The sequence below is a fragment of the Oncorhynchus keta genome, chromosome 23 (assembly GCF_023373465.1).
Source record: "Oncorhynchus keta strain PuntledgeMale-10-30-2019 chromosome 23, Oket_V2, whole genome shotgun sequence".
NCBI lineage: Eukaryota > Metazoa > Chordata > Actinopteri > Salmoniformes > Salmonidae > Oncorhynchus > Oncorhynchus keta.
The window spans coordinates 30,244,054-30,261,326 of NC_068443.1; the positions used below are offsets into that span (position 1 = coordinate 30,244,054).

Below are 17,273 nucleotides of genomic sequence, written 5' to 3' on the forward strand. Positions count from 1 at the left end.
TATTAGTGACCACAATACAAAATTGTGAAGCAATTGCTTTATTGTTGGGTTAAAAAGTCATCACACATGCAAACAGCAATGTTGTAGCTGTGGTATCTTCAATATTTTATTAGCAAACAAGAGAAAAAGTTAACTAAACATTTTACTGAATAACTTGAGTTTATGTACAGATCTAAGTATACTACAATATATACTATTATAATACAACTGGCTTACAATATATGTAATTAGTACAGCAGACTCAAAAAAACAAACTTCAAGTTTGTCAAATCAGTGTTGTCTGAGTTAGGCAAGTTTCACATTTCCTTTTTATTCTTCCTTGGACTGAAAATATCACGATTTGTTTTTGAATTTAGCTAGTACATGCTCTATTCTAACAGTCCCTCTTTTTCTGAAAGTGCTGAGTTTGACATTTTGTTCACTCAAAAGAAAAGCTATGGAGCTTTAAAAAAATGTTACCTGCAATTGTTTTTTTTGGCCAGTACAAATATAACTGCTTTTTGCCATAATAAGAAACCTTGTCCAGAAGTCAGGCCAAGACTCAGTAAGACTGAATGTTTTAAGGCCATAAGCTGATAATGGCAGCATCCAAAGTTACCATGTCATTGTAGAACAACAAGGTGATCTGGAATACTCCAAAATCTGGGTTGGCAACAAAAGTGTAAACTCAATTCGTGAGACCTCTGCCTTTTGAGGCCGGGGCCTATCAACACCGCAACCCACTTTTAGGTTGAAATTCCGACAAACAAACCAGGAGTTGTGTTTTATAATGTCTGGAGAGGAATTTAATGCCATAAAAACTGATCTGTGTAACAACTACACAGTTTGCCTATAAGTTTACATTCAACTGCATTGGATGAACAACCAATTGGAAATATAGTGAGATGTAGTTTTGTGTTTATGAGATACCAAATGTACCTTCTCCATGACACCTCTTTCAATGATTTCTCAAGGGTACATCACGTTCTGCACCAAAAGATCAAGACATCTCTTGTCACACTCACCAACTAGGCATACATGTTAACAGCACTTTAATATATCCCATTGGCCCAGTTGTTTTTTGAGTGATTCAAATTGTGGATGTTGTGTTGAAATTCTAGAGCTGAATAGCAGTAATGCAGCTAGGTATAACATTCTTAGTAATTCAAGCTGATTGTTGGTTCCAAATAATTAAAATGAATCATTCTTATTTCTATGCTTGGGTCATCTCAAGTTTATTCTAGTGTTCCCATTAGTTGTTCCCAAGAGCAATAAAGGTAGCATATAGGGCTCAACACACCCCTGCACAACAACATGCCTTAATTCCATCTCTTGAATTCCAAGTGCAAACATAAATGTATTATTTCAATTGAATAATAAAATGCTAGCATTGCATGTTCTCAAAACAACTAAAACTGCAGGCGGTTCATGGAAAAATAATGATCAGCTATTCTTGAATTGATGTATCTTCCCTTATCATCTATCAACATGAACTATGTACACACACACACACATATATAATATATATATATATATATATATATATACAGTCGTGGCCAAAAGTTCTGAGAATGACACAAATATTAATTTTCAAAGTCTGCTGCCTCAGGTGTATGATGGCAATTTGCATATACTCCAGAATGTTATGAAGAGTGATCAGACGAATTGCAATTAATTGCAAAGTCCCTCTTTGCCATGCAAATGAACTGAATCCTCAAAAAAACATTTCCACTGCATTTCAGCCCTGCCACAAAAGGACCAGCTGACATCATGTCAGTGATTCTCTCGTTAACACAGGTGTGAGTGTTGACGAGGACAAGGCTGGAGATCCCTCTGTCATACTGATTGAGTTTGAATAACAGACTGGAAGCTTCAAAAGGAGGGTGGTGCTTGGAATCATTGTTCTTCCTCTGTCAACCACGGTTACCTGCAAGGAAACACGTGCCATCATCATCGCTTTACACAAAAGGGCTTCACAGGCAAGGATATTGCTGCCAGTAAGATTGCACCTGAATCAACCATTTATCGGATCATCAAGAACTTCAAGGAGAGTGGTTAAATTATTGTGAAGAAAGCTTCAGGGTGCCCAAGAAAGTCCAGCAAGCGCCGGAACCGTCTCCTAAAGTTGATTCAGCTGCGGGATCGGGGCACCACCAGTACAGTTTGCTCAGGAATGGCAGCAGGCAGGTGTGAGTGCATCTACATGCACAGTGAGGCGAAGACCTTTTGGAGGATGGCCTGGTGTCAAGAATGCAGCAAAGAAGCCACTTCTCTCCTGGAAAAACATCAGGGACTGATATTCTGCAAAAGGTACAGGGATTGGACTGCTGAGGACTGGGGTAGTCATTTTCTCTGATGAATCCCCTTTCCGATTGTTTGGGGCATCCAGAAAAAAGCTTGTCCGGAGAAGACAAGGTGAGCGCTACCATCAGTTCTGTGTCATGCCAACAGTAAAGCATCCTGAGACCATTCATGTGTGGGGTTGCTTCTCAGCCAAGGGAGTGGGCTCACTCACAATTTTGCCTAAAAACACAGCCATGAATAAAGAATGATACCAACACATCCTCCAAGAGCAACTTCTCCCACCCATTCAGGAACAGTTTGGTGACGAGCAATGCCTTTTCCAGCATGATGGAGCACCTTGCCATAAGGCAAAAGTGATAACTAAGGGGCTCGGGGAACAAAACATCGATATTTTGGGTCCATGGCCAGGAAACTCCCCAGGCCTTAATCCCATTGAGAACTTGTGGTCAATCCTCAAGAGGTGGGTGGACAAACAAAAACCCACCAATTCTGACAAACTCCAAGCATTGATTATGCAAGAATGGGCAGCCAACAGTCAGGATGTGGCCCAGAAGTTAATTGACAGCATGCCAGGGCGGATTGCAGAGGTCGTGAAAAAGAAGGGTCAACACTACAAATAGACTCTTTGCATCAACTTCATGTAGTTGTCAATAAAAGCCTTTGACACTTATGAAATGCTTGCAAATATACTTCAGTATTCCATATTAACATCTGACAAAAATATCTAGACACTGAGGCAGAAGACTTGGTGAGAATTAATATTTGTGTCATTCTCAAAACTTTTAGCCACGACTGTACAGTGCCTTCTGAAAGTATTCAGACCCCTTGACTTTTTTTCACATTTTGTTACATTACAGCCTTATTCTAAAATGTATTGAATAAACTCAGCAAAAAAAGAAACGTCCTCTCACTGTCAACTGCGTTTATTTTCAGCAAACTTAACATGTGTAAATATTTGTATGAACATCAGATTCAACAACTGAGACATAAACTGAACGAGTTCCACAGACATGTGACTAACAGAAATTGAATAATGTGTCCCTGAACAAAGGGGGGTCAAAATCAAAAGTAACAGTCAGTATCTGGTGTGGTCACCAGCTGCATTAAGTACTGCAGGGCATCTCCTCCTCAAGGACTGCACCAGATTTGCCCTGGCCACATCTGCAGTCCTCATGCCTCCTTGCAGCATGCCTAAGGCACGTTCACGCAGATGAGCAGGGACCCTGGTCATTTTTCATTTGGGGTTTTTCAGAGTTAGTAGAAAGGCCTCTTTAGTGTCCTAAGTTTTCATAACTGTGACCTTAACTGCCTAAGCTGTCTTACACAGGAGCATGTTCATTAATTGTTTATGGGTCATTGAACAAGCATTGAACAAAACTTCACAAGATCTGTGAAGTTATTTGGATTTTTACAAATGATCTTTGAAAGAAAGGGTCCTGAAAAAGGAACACTTCTTTTTTTCTGAGTTTAAATCAATTTCTTCACAATACCCCACAAAGCGAAAACTTTGTCATTTTTTTTGCACATTTATAAAAATAAATAAAAAACTGAAGTATGTTCGATCGGGAAAAGTATTCAGACCCTTTGAGACTCGAAAATAGAACTCAGGTGCATTCTGTTTCCATTGATCATCTAATTTTTTACCCCCCAATTTTGTGGTATCCAATTGGTAGTAGTTACAGTCTTAACTCATCGCTGCAACTCCTGTACGGACTCGGGTGAGGCGAAGGTCGAGAGCCATGCGTCCCCCGAAACGCAACCAAGCCGCACTGCTTCTTGACACAATGCCTATCCAACCCGGAAGCCAGCCGCACCCGGAAGAAACACCGTACACCTGGCGACCTGGTCAGCGTGAGCTGTGCGCGGCCCGCCACAGGAGTTCCTAGTGCGCGATAAGACAAGGATATCCCTGCCAGCCAAACCATCCCTAACCCGGACGACTCTGGGCCAATTGTGCGCCGCCCCATGGGTGACAGAGCCTGGGCTCGAACCCAGGGTCTCTGGTGGCACAGCTTGCACTGCCTTAGACCACTGCACCACCCGGAAGGCCACTTGTTTCTACAACTTGATTGGAGTCCACCTGTGGTAAATTCAATTGATTGGACATGATTTGAAAAGGCACACCCCTGTCTATATAATGTCCCACAGTTGACTGTGCATATCAGAGCAAAAAGCAAGCCATGAGGTTGAAGGAATTGTCCATAGAGCTCCGAGGCAGAATTGTCGAGGAACAGATCTGGGGAACGGTACCAAAAAATGTCTACAGCATTTACAGTCCCCAAGAACACAGTGGCCTCCATCATTCTTATATGGAAGAGGTTTGGAACCACCAAGACTCTTTCTAGACCTCGCCGCCCAGCCAAACTGAACAACCATGGAAGAACGGCCTTCGTCAGACAGGTGACCAAGAACTCGATGGTCACCGACAGAGCTCTAGAGTTCCTCTGTGGAGATGGGAGAACCTTCCAGAAGGACAACCATCTCTGCAGCACTGCACCAACTAGGCCTTTATGGTAGTGGCCAGACAGAAGCCACTCTTCAGTAAAAGGCACGACAGCCCACTTGGAGTTTGCCAAAAGGCACCTCAAGACTATCAGACCATGAGAAACAAGATTCTCTGGTCTGGTGAAACCAAGATTGAACTCTTTGACCTGAATGCAAAGCGTCACGGCTGGAGGAAACCTGGCATGGTGGTGGCAGCATAATGGTGGCAGCATCTTGCTGTGTGGATGTTTTTCAGTGGCAGGGACTGGGAGACTAGTCAGGATCGAGGCAAAGATGAACGGAGCAAAGTACTGAGAGATCCTTGATGAAAACTTGCTCCAGAGCGCTCAGGACCTCAGACTGGAGCGAAGGTTCACCTTCCAACAAGACAACAACCCTAAACACACAGTGAAGACAATACAGGAGAGGCTTCAGGACAAGTCTCTGAAAGTCCTTCAGTTGCTCAGCCAGAGCCCGGACTTGAACCCGATCGAACATCTCTGGAGAGACCTGAAAATAGCTGTGCAGCAACGCTCCCCATCAAACCTGATAGAGCTTGAGAGGATCTGCAGAGAAGAATGGGAGAAACTCCCCAAATACAGATGTGGCAAGCTTGTAGCGTCATACCCAAGACGACACGAGGTTGTAATCACTACCAAAGGTGATTCAACAAAGTACTGAGTGAAAGGTCTGAATACTTATGTAAATGTGATATTTCCGTTTTTTTTTATCTTCATAAATTTCTAAAAGCCAGTTTTTGCTTTGTCATTATAGGTATTATGTGTAGATTGAGGAGATAAAAAAACTAATCAATTTTAGAATGTGGAAAAAGTCAAGGGGTCTGAATACTTTCCGAAGGCACTGTATATGGTAAAGAAATTCACAAATCAAGTCTTATTTTAGAGATGTATTTTGAAAAAATATCCCGCACTGCATTCAATCATTCACTAAAGTCCAAAAAGTTAAGAACAAATTCTTATTTTCAATGACGGCCTAGGAACAGTGGGTTAACTGCCTGTTCAGGGGCAGAACGACAGATTTGTACCTTGTCAGCTCGGGGGTATGAACTTGCAACCTTCCGGTTACGAGGCCAACGCTCTGACCACTGGGCTACCCTGCCGTTATGCTGGGCCTTCCAATAGAATACAGTTCCACATCAAGTAGTTCAGCACTTGTACAGCACACTTAACTTGGGCCACTCATTTGGGTTTCATGAGAAATATGAAAAGTAGCATAAATAACTTCAAACCAGTAAGTAGCATGAACCTTGAACCCAAAAGAATCAACAGGCATTATCCGCAATCACTACAAACCAGCAAAAATAAATTCACCAATTTCCACCAATAAACTGAGTTATTTTCAGAACAGTGCTTCACTTGAAATGGCATTAATCTAAATGACATTTTAAACAATCTTTAAATTCTTATACAATTTTCCAAAAACAAATCCAAACTAAAAAAAGGTTTTTCAACAACAAATGTTGATTTTTGTTACTTATCATAAGGGCACGCATCACCTTCCTTCAAGAATTAAGACAGCAAACCTTCATATAGGGAGCAACGTTCCAGAAAAGAAACTTAATTTGGAATATTTCACTGTTGTTTTAAAGCAATGTGTTGGTAAAGCAAGTATGTTGGTAAAGCAATAAATGTGATGGTAGGTTATCATGTTTGAGGGCTAATGCCTTTACAGTGTGCACTTTGCTGAAGCGGATGTTTGCGGTCATTACAATGCTAGTGTGGGATAGGCTCTTAACTCAAGCTCTTCAACTCCCTCTTGTCTTAATGGCCCAGTGCAGTCCAACATTTTCCTCTGTTTTATATACAATCCCACACTATGAGGTTGGAATAATCTTGTGAAATTGTGAAAATGATAATGCCCCTTTAGCGTATGAGCTGTTTGAAAAGACCACCTAAAACTTCAGAGTGATTTGGTGGGATGGTGTTTTGGCCTGCCTGGTGAAATCACCAGGTGGTAAATTAGTTAATAGACCAATAAGAAAGAGTTTCATATCTCTCTGCCAATAACAGATCGTTTCCTGTTTTCCCCTTCCCCACTCCTTGCAAAAATATTGCTTGAGAAATTCCTAAGAAGTGATTTGTTTTTTGTTGACCATTTGAATTGAAAACAATCACAGTAGCTAGGTTTCCATGACTTGTTGCAGATAAAGGTCAGTGAGTGATGTAGTGCACACAACATCTACTTTGTTGTTTATGTTTTCATGTACCGAATAAAAATTCTAAACGTTCAATGTGTTTCCATCGCATTTTCAACTCTACAGATTGTGACAAAACTAACTGTTGCTTTAAATAGCAAACGTGCCAACTCTGGTCTTGGTATGTGCGCGCTAGCCAACAGCTCGCAGATGCAGTGCAGGTAGGATCTGCGTGTCGGTTAGTCTACATGATGTGCTTATTATGAATAAGAGAGAGAATCTTTTTATTTGTCAAACGGCAGTCAAGCATCGATCATCATGTCACCAGAATAAGACCCTCTACATTTATTGGAAAGGAAGGTCAAGCTCATCACTGTGCACTTTCACCACCCTGTGAAGTTCATCGTAACTTATTTCATCCATAGCCTGATTAACTGCATCATTTCCCGAGTTGTAGCGGGAGGAGTCGAGGACCACACACCATGTCATCGCATGACTCTAAATTTACTTTGATATGACGGTTATTATATCAATATTTACGAATAAAGGCGTTTCCACCGCCATTTCTGGCATAATTAATTTTACCGACACAAAAAGATCCCACCATGTCGAAAGAACAAATTATCTGTGTCATTTACAAAATTGTACCGGAAACCTCCCATTTCCACCACAACGATTGTGATTATTATTTTTTTTTTAATGCAGTATGACTTTACTCACATAAAAACTGTGAATGGAAACATGGTTAGTAAGGTATTGTTAACTAGAAATCGTTAACTAGAAATGATTTGATATTCAGATAAAAACAGCTGCATTGGACCTTTAAGACATGGAGGACATGTACATGGATGTATTTCACACACAGGAAGCAGCGTTGCTCCTTGGGTCTCGGTGCATGTTTCTGTATAATAGCATTAGACTGTCACCAGAGGCAGAAACAGTCAACCTCTTGTCAATCATGCAGTAAAAGACAACACAACACAATGAATACCAAAGCGTGGATACAACCTGAAGCATTCCCACACTAATGCCAACCAGATAGAGGGGTGAATGATCATGACTGAGAAAAGTATAGGACCAGGCCCTTTTCCCATCAGGAATGATCCATTGGCTCCAGGGCGTTGGTATGCTCTGCATCCTGGCTATCCATTTCCTCCAGCTCCTCTGACCCTGCATCCTTTCCATCAGGCTTGTTCCCTGCCTCCAGTGATGTGCTATGAGCACCTGTAGTAGATACGTCCATAGAAGAGGCCTCCTTTACGCCTGCCCCTGGGGCAGATTGGGAAGCACTCATCTTAGCCCCACTTGTCCTCTCTGCAGGGCCCCCAATGCCTGCCCCTGCATTGCTCTGCTCCCTCAGGTGCCTGTCCATGGAGGCCTGGATGGATGAGACCATCTCCTGTAGTTTTTTCCTCTGTTCTTCGATCATACTAGGGTCCAGGTGTCGGCTGTCTTTCATGGTGACAAAACCGGGAGCCATGCGCACCAACTCCTTGGTTGCGTCCTCTGAGATGTCAGACAGGTCAGGTCCCTTGGAGGCGCTGGCGCTCAGGTCCACCCCGCTGCTGTGCTGGCGGGTGATGGGCTTGTGTTCAGGGGGAGAGCCGCCTGGGGCGCTGCCCAGGGAGTGGCCCTTACCCTGGAAGGCGTTGACACTTTGGAGCTGCTCCTTCTTGCGCACCACACCTCCACTCCCGAGCTTCAGCAGGCTGTGAGAGGGGCTTCCCTCGCGACTCCTGGAGGCAGCTTCAGAGCGGAGCTGCACCAGGGCCTCCTTGACGAGGTCCTCCACGTCAGGGCCCACGGGAAAGTGTCCCGCTGCATCCACACACAGCTCCAGACGCTCCTCTGCTGCGTTGTAAACAAACGTCTTTCCAGTCAGGTGTGGGAGGGTGCAGTGCTTGCCATCCATCAGGCCTACAGATGAGACAAGAGCCATAATAGATGGTCATAAACACAGATCAGTACATATTAGATGCAAAGTTGAATATACCGTAGCTGTCATTTAAGTTACACAAATTGTTAAGAGGATAAAGCCTATAACAGAAAACATGACTACATACCCATATCTTTCTTCACAATGTTGTAGAAAACTCCACCTTGGTGGAATAAGTGAGGCAGTTTTTTGGCATATGACCAGACATCTTCTCCTGAATATGAATAAAACATACTGCAATTAGCATATGAAACATGAAAATAAATGAATAAAATTTAATTCCTCAGAGAAATGTGTGCTTTTGATCAAAATTCTAATTCTGTAGTAAAAATAGTAGGGCTGTGAATTGCCGATACGATATGTATTACGATTCTTATGTATTGAGATTCGACAAGAGACAGACATGAGAAAACGAGTTTTGGTAATGGAAATAAAAGGCTGAAAACAAATTGTCTCCCTATTTAAAAAGAAGATGGAGAACAAGCTATGAAGGAAATACTGGAGTTTAAGTGAAGGTACAGCCAACTAGCGCAAATAAGCTAGCGATTTTTCCCCTTGATCACAAAAAAAATGGGTAGGGCGGGGTGGATATCAAATCTAGCAACTTCTCTCTGCCTGAGGCTACAAGCGTTTCAATGAATACCGAATGCCATGTTGGTGATGTAGGCTACACAGCAAGCACTTGGAGTAGATTATAATTTCAACTGGAAAAAAAGTCATTATCCACAAAGATTGAACCTTGATCCATCCATGACAAGCTCACCCAGTCACTCAATACCTGTATTAGGCCACTTTGTCCTTCATCCTGCTTCTTGTAACCAACCCAAGAACAGCATGCCCTTATGCTGTGTAAAGCTACTGTCTGCAACACCTATATACTACCCTCTCACTCCTATCACATTCAGTTGCTGGCCTTATATTTACTGAAGGGATGATCTTCTAAGACTAGATAACTAATTGCCTGGAACTATTGGCCTAGTCTAAAAAGGTGAATCAACAAACAAGTTCTCCATCTACCGGAAGTCATTTTTGACTTTTTGTAATGACATCACAGCAGTGTACTGCTTAACTCCTCTGTCACTTACATGTTGCGAGATCGTGTCTTTCTTTTGTAGCAGTAAATAATGACAGCCTAACTATTGACTTGAATACTAAAACCTTTCCGCACCCTTCCCTTTTCTTACCCATTAAGGTTGCTAGGAGACAGAGGGAGGACATCTCAAGGTCAATGTTGTCCTGCAGCTCTCTGCTAGTATTCATTCTGCTGGAAGTCACTGGATCATCACTCTTCACAGAGAGGAGGGAATGCAGGGTTGAATGGGAACTGGAAGCACTTGGGGCGGATGCCTTGCGGTCCTCTGGACCTCTCAGGATCTCCACAGTCACCCTGTCCCCATGTTGGAGAGCCACCGGTTCATTCTCTGCTCCATCCTTGGGAGGGAAAAGTTCTTTGGGTGGGAATCCATGTCGGATACATTGCTGGGCTGGAGGCATGGTGAACTCATTAGCAATGCTCCTCTGGAGCTCAGAGAAGGTGGTCTGAGCCTGTAGAGTGAGCATGGCCTGCCGCCCGTCGCTAGTGGTGACACGGATCTTCTTCTCCTTGCTGGAAGTGGGGGAGAAGGACGATTTGGTGGGTGTGGCTGGGGAGGAGGAGGAATGTTCCTGAGCAGCACTTGGGGAGGGTGGCCTGCCCTGTCCCTTCTGCTCCTGCTTCAGTCGATCCGTCCTCCTCTTCTGGGTCACTAGGGCCTGCTCGCTGATGCTCTGCTGAAGGCTCCGCTCTGCCTTACTCACTGTAAGCTCCTCTTTGTGAATGGTCTTTGATTTCTGCCCAGTTAGTATGATCTTAGTCGGTGGCTGTGTGTCAACAACAGCCTGCTGGGTTTCCACCACATCTGTGAGCCTCTGAGCATGCGCCCCGTCAATGGAGACTGGGTTATACTCGTCTGGATTCTTCTTGGCAGTGTGATGTAAAATGGTGTTTACCACTTTCTGCACTAGGAGCTCACTGCCAAACTCCCCAGGGAAATGCTTGGTGACCAGTTTCATGGCGACATCATACACGTTGCTGTTCAGGTCCACATTAACCTCATACTGGAACCAGTACACAGTCTCCCGCACAACCCGCCCACCCCACTCCAGAGTGATGGGGAAAGCCTCTGGCAGATTGTCGTATTCCTTTCCCTCCCAGTAGTGCTTAAAGCCGCAGCCACATTTGCCCCCCTGGGAACGGGTGTTGGTTCTGTCTCCATCCAGATACACCACAGAGCCGTTGCCATGGATGTGGCGCACGGAGGTGCCGTGGCACCAGTTGCATGTGTTCAAAGAGCTCAGCTTGTAGTCAGGAATGAGGATGTCCCTCTCAGGGTCGTAACAGCAGACAACCTTGTTCAGCGGGAAGCTGTAGTTCTTGTCAGGTCTGAGCTTCCCGTGGGTGGATTTAGCCAGGTTGTAAAGCTTACCACCTGGAGCCAGCCACTCAGGTAGAACATGAAGCTCAGAGAGTGCATTGCAGATCAGACAGCGATGTAGCCGGTTTTCCATGACTGATTTCCTGGCAGCCTCCGTCACCTCTTCGGGTTGGACGCCGATCACACCGGTCCGTCTGTAAACGTACTGATGCACGTCTGCCACCAGGGAGGGGTGGATTCCATGCTTCTCCATGAAGATCTCCTCCATGGCATTGACCAGTCTCATCACATACTTGTCTTGTAAGCTCCTGTCTCCCCCGATGACACAGCTCCCATCTTGTTCCAGCTTTATATACTTCTTGATGAGCTCCTGTGGCACTCCCCATGCCTTGGGGAGAAGCCTCGGTGGCAGCTTGGGGAGAAGGGTGTTCTTTATCCCGACGAGGGGGATGTAGTGGTTACGCCCTGAGCTACTCCAGGCGATGCATATAGGCTTGTTAAACTTCCCGTCTTTTCCTTTGCACTGCTCTTCCGGCACAAGCCCTGGGAGAAAACTTGCAGAGTAATCCCCAGAGCTCCTCATTCCACTCAGTGAATCTAACAAAATTATGGGGCGGTGCAACACATTGGCCAAGCCGAATATGTGAATGTTCCGAAGTCCCAGTGGCACACCCTCCGGTGGGATAAACAGGGGGTCACATTCGTTGATGATGTCCTCCCATTCGGCTGCATCAATAAAATCCTGAAAGAGTGCCTTGTAGCGATCCAAGTTTTGTTTGAAATGTTGTTTCAAATTCTCTCTCAAGGCATGCCAGAACAGTTCTCTGCCTACCAGGGCCCTGGACACAGCATGAACAAGACAATGTCCATCTCCATCCACATGAACAGGAATGAGGCATTCTTTGTTGCTGTTTGCTTTCTTCATCTCCTCCAAAGTGTCGTGAAGGTATATCAGGCTCCCGGATCTGTCCTTGCCATAGCCAACTGTAGATACATGCTCCTGTTCAATTAGAAACGCCCTGTCTCCTAGAAGTGAACAGTCAAACATTTCTCCTTGATTCATTTCCCGCAGCAGTTTCGCTTTTCCCGTCTGCTTATCCATTCCATACCTTGTGAGAATAGGAGAAAGGAGCTTGCAATGGTAGTTGGAAAGCCCCATCACTTTCACCAGCTCTGTTCCCTTTTTCGGTGCACCAGTGACACCAAGTAAGGCATTTCTTAACAAATTGTGAAGCACAACGTCTGGATCAGTTACTTCTTCCACATTTAAAAGATTATTTTGTTCGTGGCGTTGGCCACACTCTGTGCATTCAATGCTAATCGAACCGTAAGCAGGGAAGAATAGCCTCGCCTGACATTTCGGGTCTGGGCAGGTACCGGACAAAATACGCTTGTCCTTTTTCTTGGAGCCATGTAGCAACGACATTCTGGCAAATAAAACTATACTATGTATTGATCCTACAAGACCATAATGGTTTAACCACCAAATAACTGCCTAGCAATCCCGCTTTGACTCTAGTACTAAACGAGTATTTGCCAGAATAACAACCGATAACAACACGGAAGCGATTGTTTTTTCTCCCCATGAACGAGCGACTACCGTTTCGTCAGCAACATTAAAAAAGGTACTTCCGGGTCATGTAATTTCAGCAATTTTCAAAATAAAGGTTCCCCACATAATAGTAGAAATGTTTAATTTATTCATGATAATGAAAAATAATTGTCGAAACATTAACAATGAGTCAATGTTCATAATTAAATGACATTTGCATTAGAAAACTATTCTAGGTGCCGAAGTAAAAGTGGGGTTGGGATTACCCAGTAGGGTCTGTTGATGGTGTTATTTCATGGGGACTGAGGTCTATGCCCAGCAAAACTTTCTACTCCACCCACTCCAGTATACTCACGAGAGTGCGTAGAACACAAAACAGCCAATCGCCTCCTCAAGCCTCTTCCTTCAAGTAAACGGATGAGACCCAGGACAGCAAGACTTGGTCACATTTTATTTTATTTGATCAGCACCTTCTCTGAGGCTATGAGGTCAATGAACTCATGTTGAGTCTAATTCATACTTCTACACTGTTGTACTGTCACTTTAACTCTCTGCTGACTGACGAATTCAGGACTATATCTAAATTATGAAACTATACATCAACTAATTTAGCTTTCTCTTTGTTTGCTTCCAATGTGAAATAAACACCATTCCATACCAGACTTGCACTCTTGGCTTTCCCTATAATGTGTGTACCAAATTCCAACTATTACCAGGTGATTAGGAAAGAAAATAATGACTTAAAAGAAACAATGTTAACAATGTGGCCAGTAGATGGGGTGTTACCTGTAAATTACCAACATTATAATTGAATTACAAAACTTCCATCAGTAAGGCTGTTCTGAATGGATCATATTTTTTCATTCATCTAGCAAACTCATAACTCACATCGCTTTCTCTCACCTTTTATACGATAATTATTATATCTGTCTTTGAGGAGCATTTCAAGCATTTTGGCTAGACAAATACCATTTATTTTTTGAGGCTGTATCCTAGTAAGATCATGCTGCTATAGGTATCACCCAAATTATGCCTATAGCCTATCAACGGTTATTGCCTCATAAAATAGCTCTGTGATCACTAGGAAAAGGTAGATTCTAGTGAATAAACTGGACCCTGGTTTTCTGGACACACAATCAATCGTTTTGCCTGTACAGTGTTATATTCGTACCGTAGTGTCCAGTGGCTCCATTTTAAGCTGTTTGACCACAGTAAAAGTCCAGCAACACTTCCTGACCTTGTTCAAACTCACCTGATTTGTATTCTAAGGACTGTAGTGAGTAGACTGGATCCTGGTTTTATAGACACACAATTGATTGTTTTGCCTGTACAGTGTTATATTTGTACCCTATAGTGTCCAGTGGCTCCATTTTAAGCTGTTTGACTGCAGTAAAAGTCCAGCAACACTGGATATGACCTAGATTTTTAAAAATCAAACTGACCTTTTTTGTATAATAGGGACTCTGGTGAGTATGCTGGACGATGGTTTTATGGACATACAATCCATTGTTTTTCCTGTACATTGCAATTTATTTTTGCAATACAACAAAAAATACAGTAAGACCTTTCTTAAACATTAAATTTAAAAATTGCATCCTTGAACAATAACACCAGTAAATTACAATAATGAGTTATTTTCATAGCTTGTCATTGTATATATATGTTTTACCAGTAGGCTAATATGTTCTTTACATTAATTTACTTAATCTCCAACCATTTCTCAATGTGCCCCACCTTATAAAATTCTTTATCTTATACAAAGTTGTAATACTCTTTAGCTTTTCCCACCGTGTAGTCAAAAAAATGTCGCATCATTTTAACATTATGCACCTTGAAAAGTTGCAAAAATTATTGATTTTGTGTCATACACATAGCGTTTTAAGGTAGACTTTTAATTTGAAGGTAAAATCTGAAAACCGGAAGTCTCAATGCTGCTGCCCTGACTCTGTTGAGCGTCTGTGGCGAAACGTAGTTTTCCATAGGTTGTGGTACATATAGTTTTCTAAACTGTGCTAGTTGCGTTTATCTTTTGATATGAGTTCAAACCAGGACACATATAATAATTTAACGAATACTAAGTAAGATTTATTATCGTATTGTGTCAAGTAACTATGCCTATTACAGTCAGATTTGGATAAATTAGTTGTTTATTTGGCTTAAAATGTACTACAAGTACCATGATGCGTTTTGGTTTTGCACAAATCAACCTAATTTATTTATTTATTAATTTACCTGAATATGTTTTACATTTATACACTTCTAGAACAGAGTATGTGCAATACAAGTGTGTGCTAATGAATCTCTAACGCTGTGTCAAAAGATTAACGGTACATGCATGAGGAGACAGCAACATATAAGGAGTCATTCATTATATGTTGGCAACATTAGCTAGTATTAGCCAATAGCTAGCTACATTGTAAGTCTTCCCAAATTCGAGAAACATTTTGTTGTAATCAATGTCTATATATTTTATTTGGCTTTACTGCTATTAGCCCATACATACGCATTGAATAATAGGTTCACCACATGGAACAACAGCTAGTCCCCCCCCCCCCAGAAATATCTAACGTAAGTTATTCTTTCCATAATAGTTTGTAGGCCAAACCGTTTGGACACTACATACGATTTTGTGAGAAGACCGATTTTCGGGATGTCTCATGGCCTAACAAAAACCGCTTTACCGCTGTCAACTTTCACGGCAGATGTGACATCGGTGGAGGATAACAGATCTCTACTTTAAATGGACGGATTTTGATGTGGATTTTCCATTATGCTAATTCGATTTTCACAGGGACGCGGACATCGAGGTGCATGTACACTAGATAGTGGTAAATTGGCGAGTGATGCTTAGGCCGCCCATTGTAACTCGCTTGCGGGCGTGCTGGCAGCATATGGCAGCCTTCTCGATTGTGAGTCAATAATTCAGCATAGCAAGTTTGTTTGAAGGTCTTGTTATTAAATGGGTACATAAGTTCAATAGTAATATCCTCTAAAACGCTCTGGTGACAAACAAACTTTGCTGTCCTGTTTCCAATTGTCCGCATGGCTGGGATAACCTATTCATTTAAAAAATATATATTTGGAAAATGTAAAAAAATATATATATGTATTATTAGCTCACTAGCTACAGTGTACACTGTAAAAAAAACTCCAAATGCATTCGTAGGTAGGCAGCTAACGCCATGGAGAAGGGTAAAAGGATAGCAGCCCCAACTGTCAAGGTGAGAGAATCGGCTATTCTGGATAGGGCAGGTACTTTTGTGTAGTTCCCTTTCCCTAGAAGTGAGGATGGAGATAATAGTAACAATATTCAGTGCGGTGTAATTTGACTATAATAAAGTCGGTTTCTTGTGAGTTTTTCTGTCCTCAGATAAAGAGAGTTACAGTATGAAAGCCTGTCTACATATTAAGAGGTCCCAATGAAGAGCAGTGGTTCTCAGTCCTGGTCCTGGGAACTCAAAGGGGTGCACATTTTTGTGCACACACAGATTCCTGTTGTACACTGTCTCTTTAACTAACTTATTTTCTCAATAAGTCTCTCTTCTTCACTTCAACCCTCTCTCCTCTTCTGCCTAAATCCTCTAGGTTATATCAGCTGTGTCAGTGAACCCCTCCTGCATCTGAACTGGCTACATATAGGGCACAGCATGATCAGTAGTGAGAGATCACTTGGTCAGGTTAACAGGAAGTATTATTAAAAAGATGCAGTAGTCCCAGAGTTAATGATCCAAGGTCAGTTTTGCATTTCACCTCATGATTATTATGATGACTAACAATGTAATAATACAAAATAAAACCAGGCTTAAACATGCTATCTCTCTCCATCTGTCTCTTGTCTGCAGATATGTTTTGATGTGAAAGAGGATGCCAACCCCCCAGTCCCATCATCGCCCTCACCCGCTTTTAAGATAACCTTCGGGCCGATGAAACACTATTATGTAATTGTGATCAACTGAGAGAATATTTGGGTATCACTGTGATTCAGTAATCATATGCTGCCTTCCCTGCTCCTATGTTCTTACCTCTTTCCCTTTCTGTCTTTTACACCTCTCTCGCCACCACCTCTTTCTTCCTCTGTTTTTATAATGCACAACAGATGTGCAGTAAAGTACAGATTGAACTTGTATTTATAATATTACAATTAGAATATTTATAATGCATGTATTTATAACACTTGGATAATAAACTTTCAATAAAGCGTTTCACATTCTCTACTGGTTGAAATTAAGTCTCTCATTTGATGAAATACTACACCTAATCCTGTGTTTATCAGATCAATACAGATGAAGGGCATTAGATATTGAGATGAACCAAGGACCAAGATTTCAACACTGTTGAAGTGTATAATTGTAATCATTCAAAGACTGGAATTTGATACTCCTGGTATTGGACATGACAAAAATAATCAGACATTCATACCTGAACTGCACCTTTATTTGCCAAGGTAGA

The 17,273-nt window shown here is 42.3% G+C and overlaps 1 protein-coding gene across 1 annotated transcript; it reads right to left on the minus strand.

The window, feature by feature from the left end:
- Window positions 1–3,190: 3,190 nt before the first annotated feature.
- On the minus strand, window positions 3,191–12,891 carry vcpip1 (valosin containing protein (p97)/p47 complex interacting protein 1). Its single transcript, XM_035800101.2, has 3 exons — window positions 10,043–12,891; window positions 8,986–9,072; window positions 3,191–8,839 (listed from the first exon to the last, which is right to left on the minus strand). The coding sequence occupies exons 1-3, from the start codon at window positions 12,696–12,698 to the stop codon at window positions 8,016–8,018; spliced, it is 3,567 nt and encodes a 1,188-aa protein (XP_035655994.1). The 5' UTR covers window positions 12,699–12,891; the 3' UTR covers window positions 3,191–8,015.
- Window positions 12,892–17,273: the final 4,382 nt, after the last annotated feature.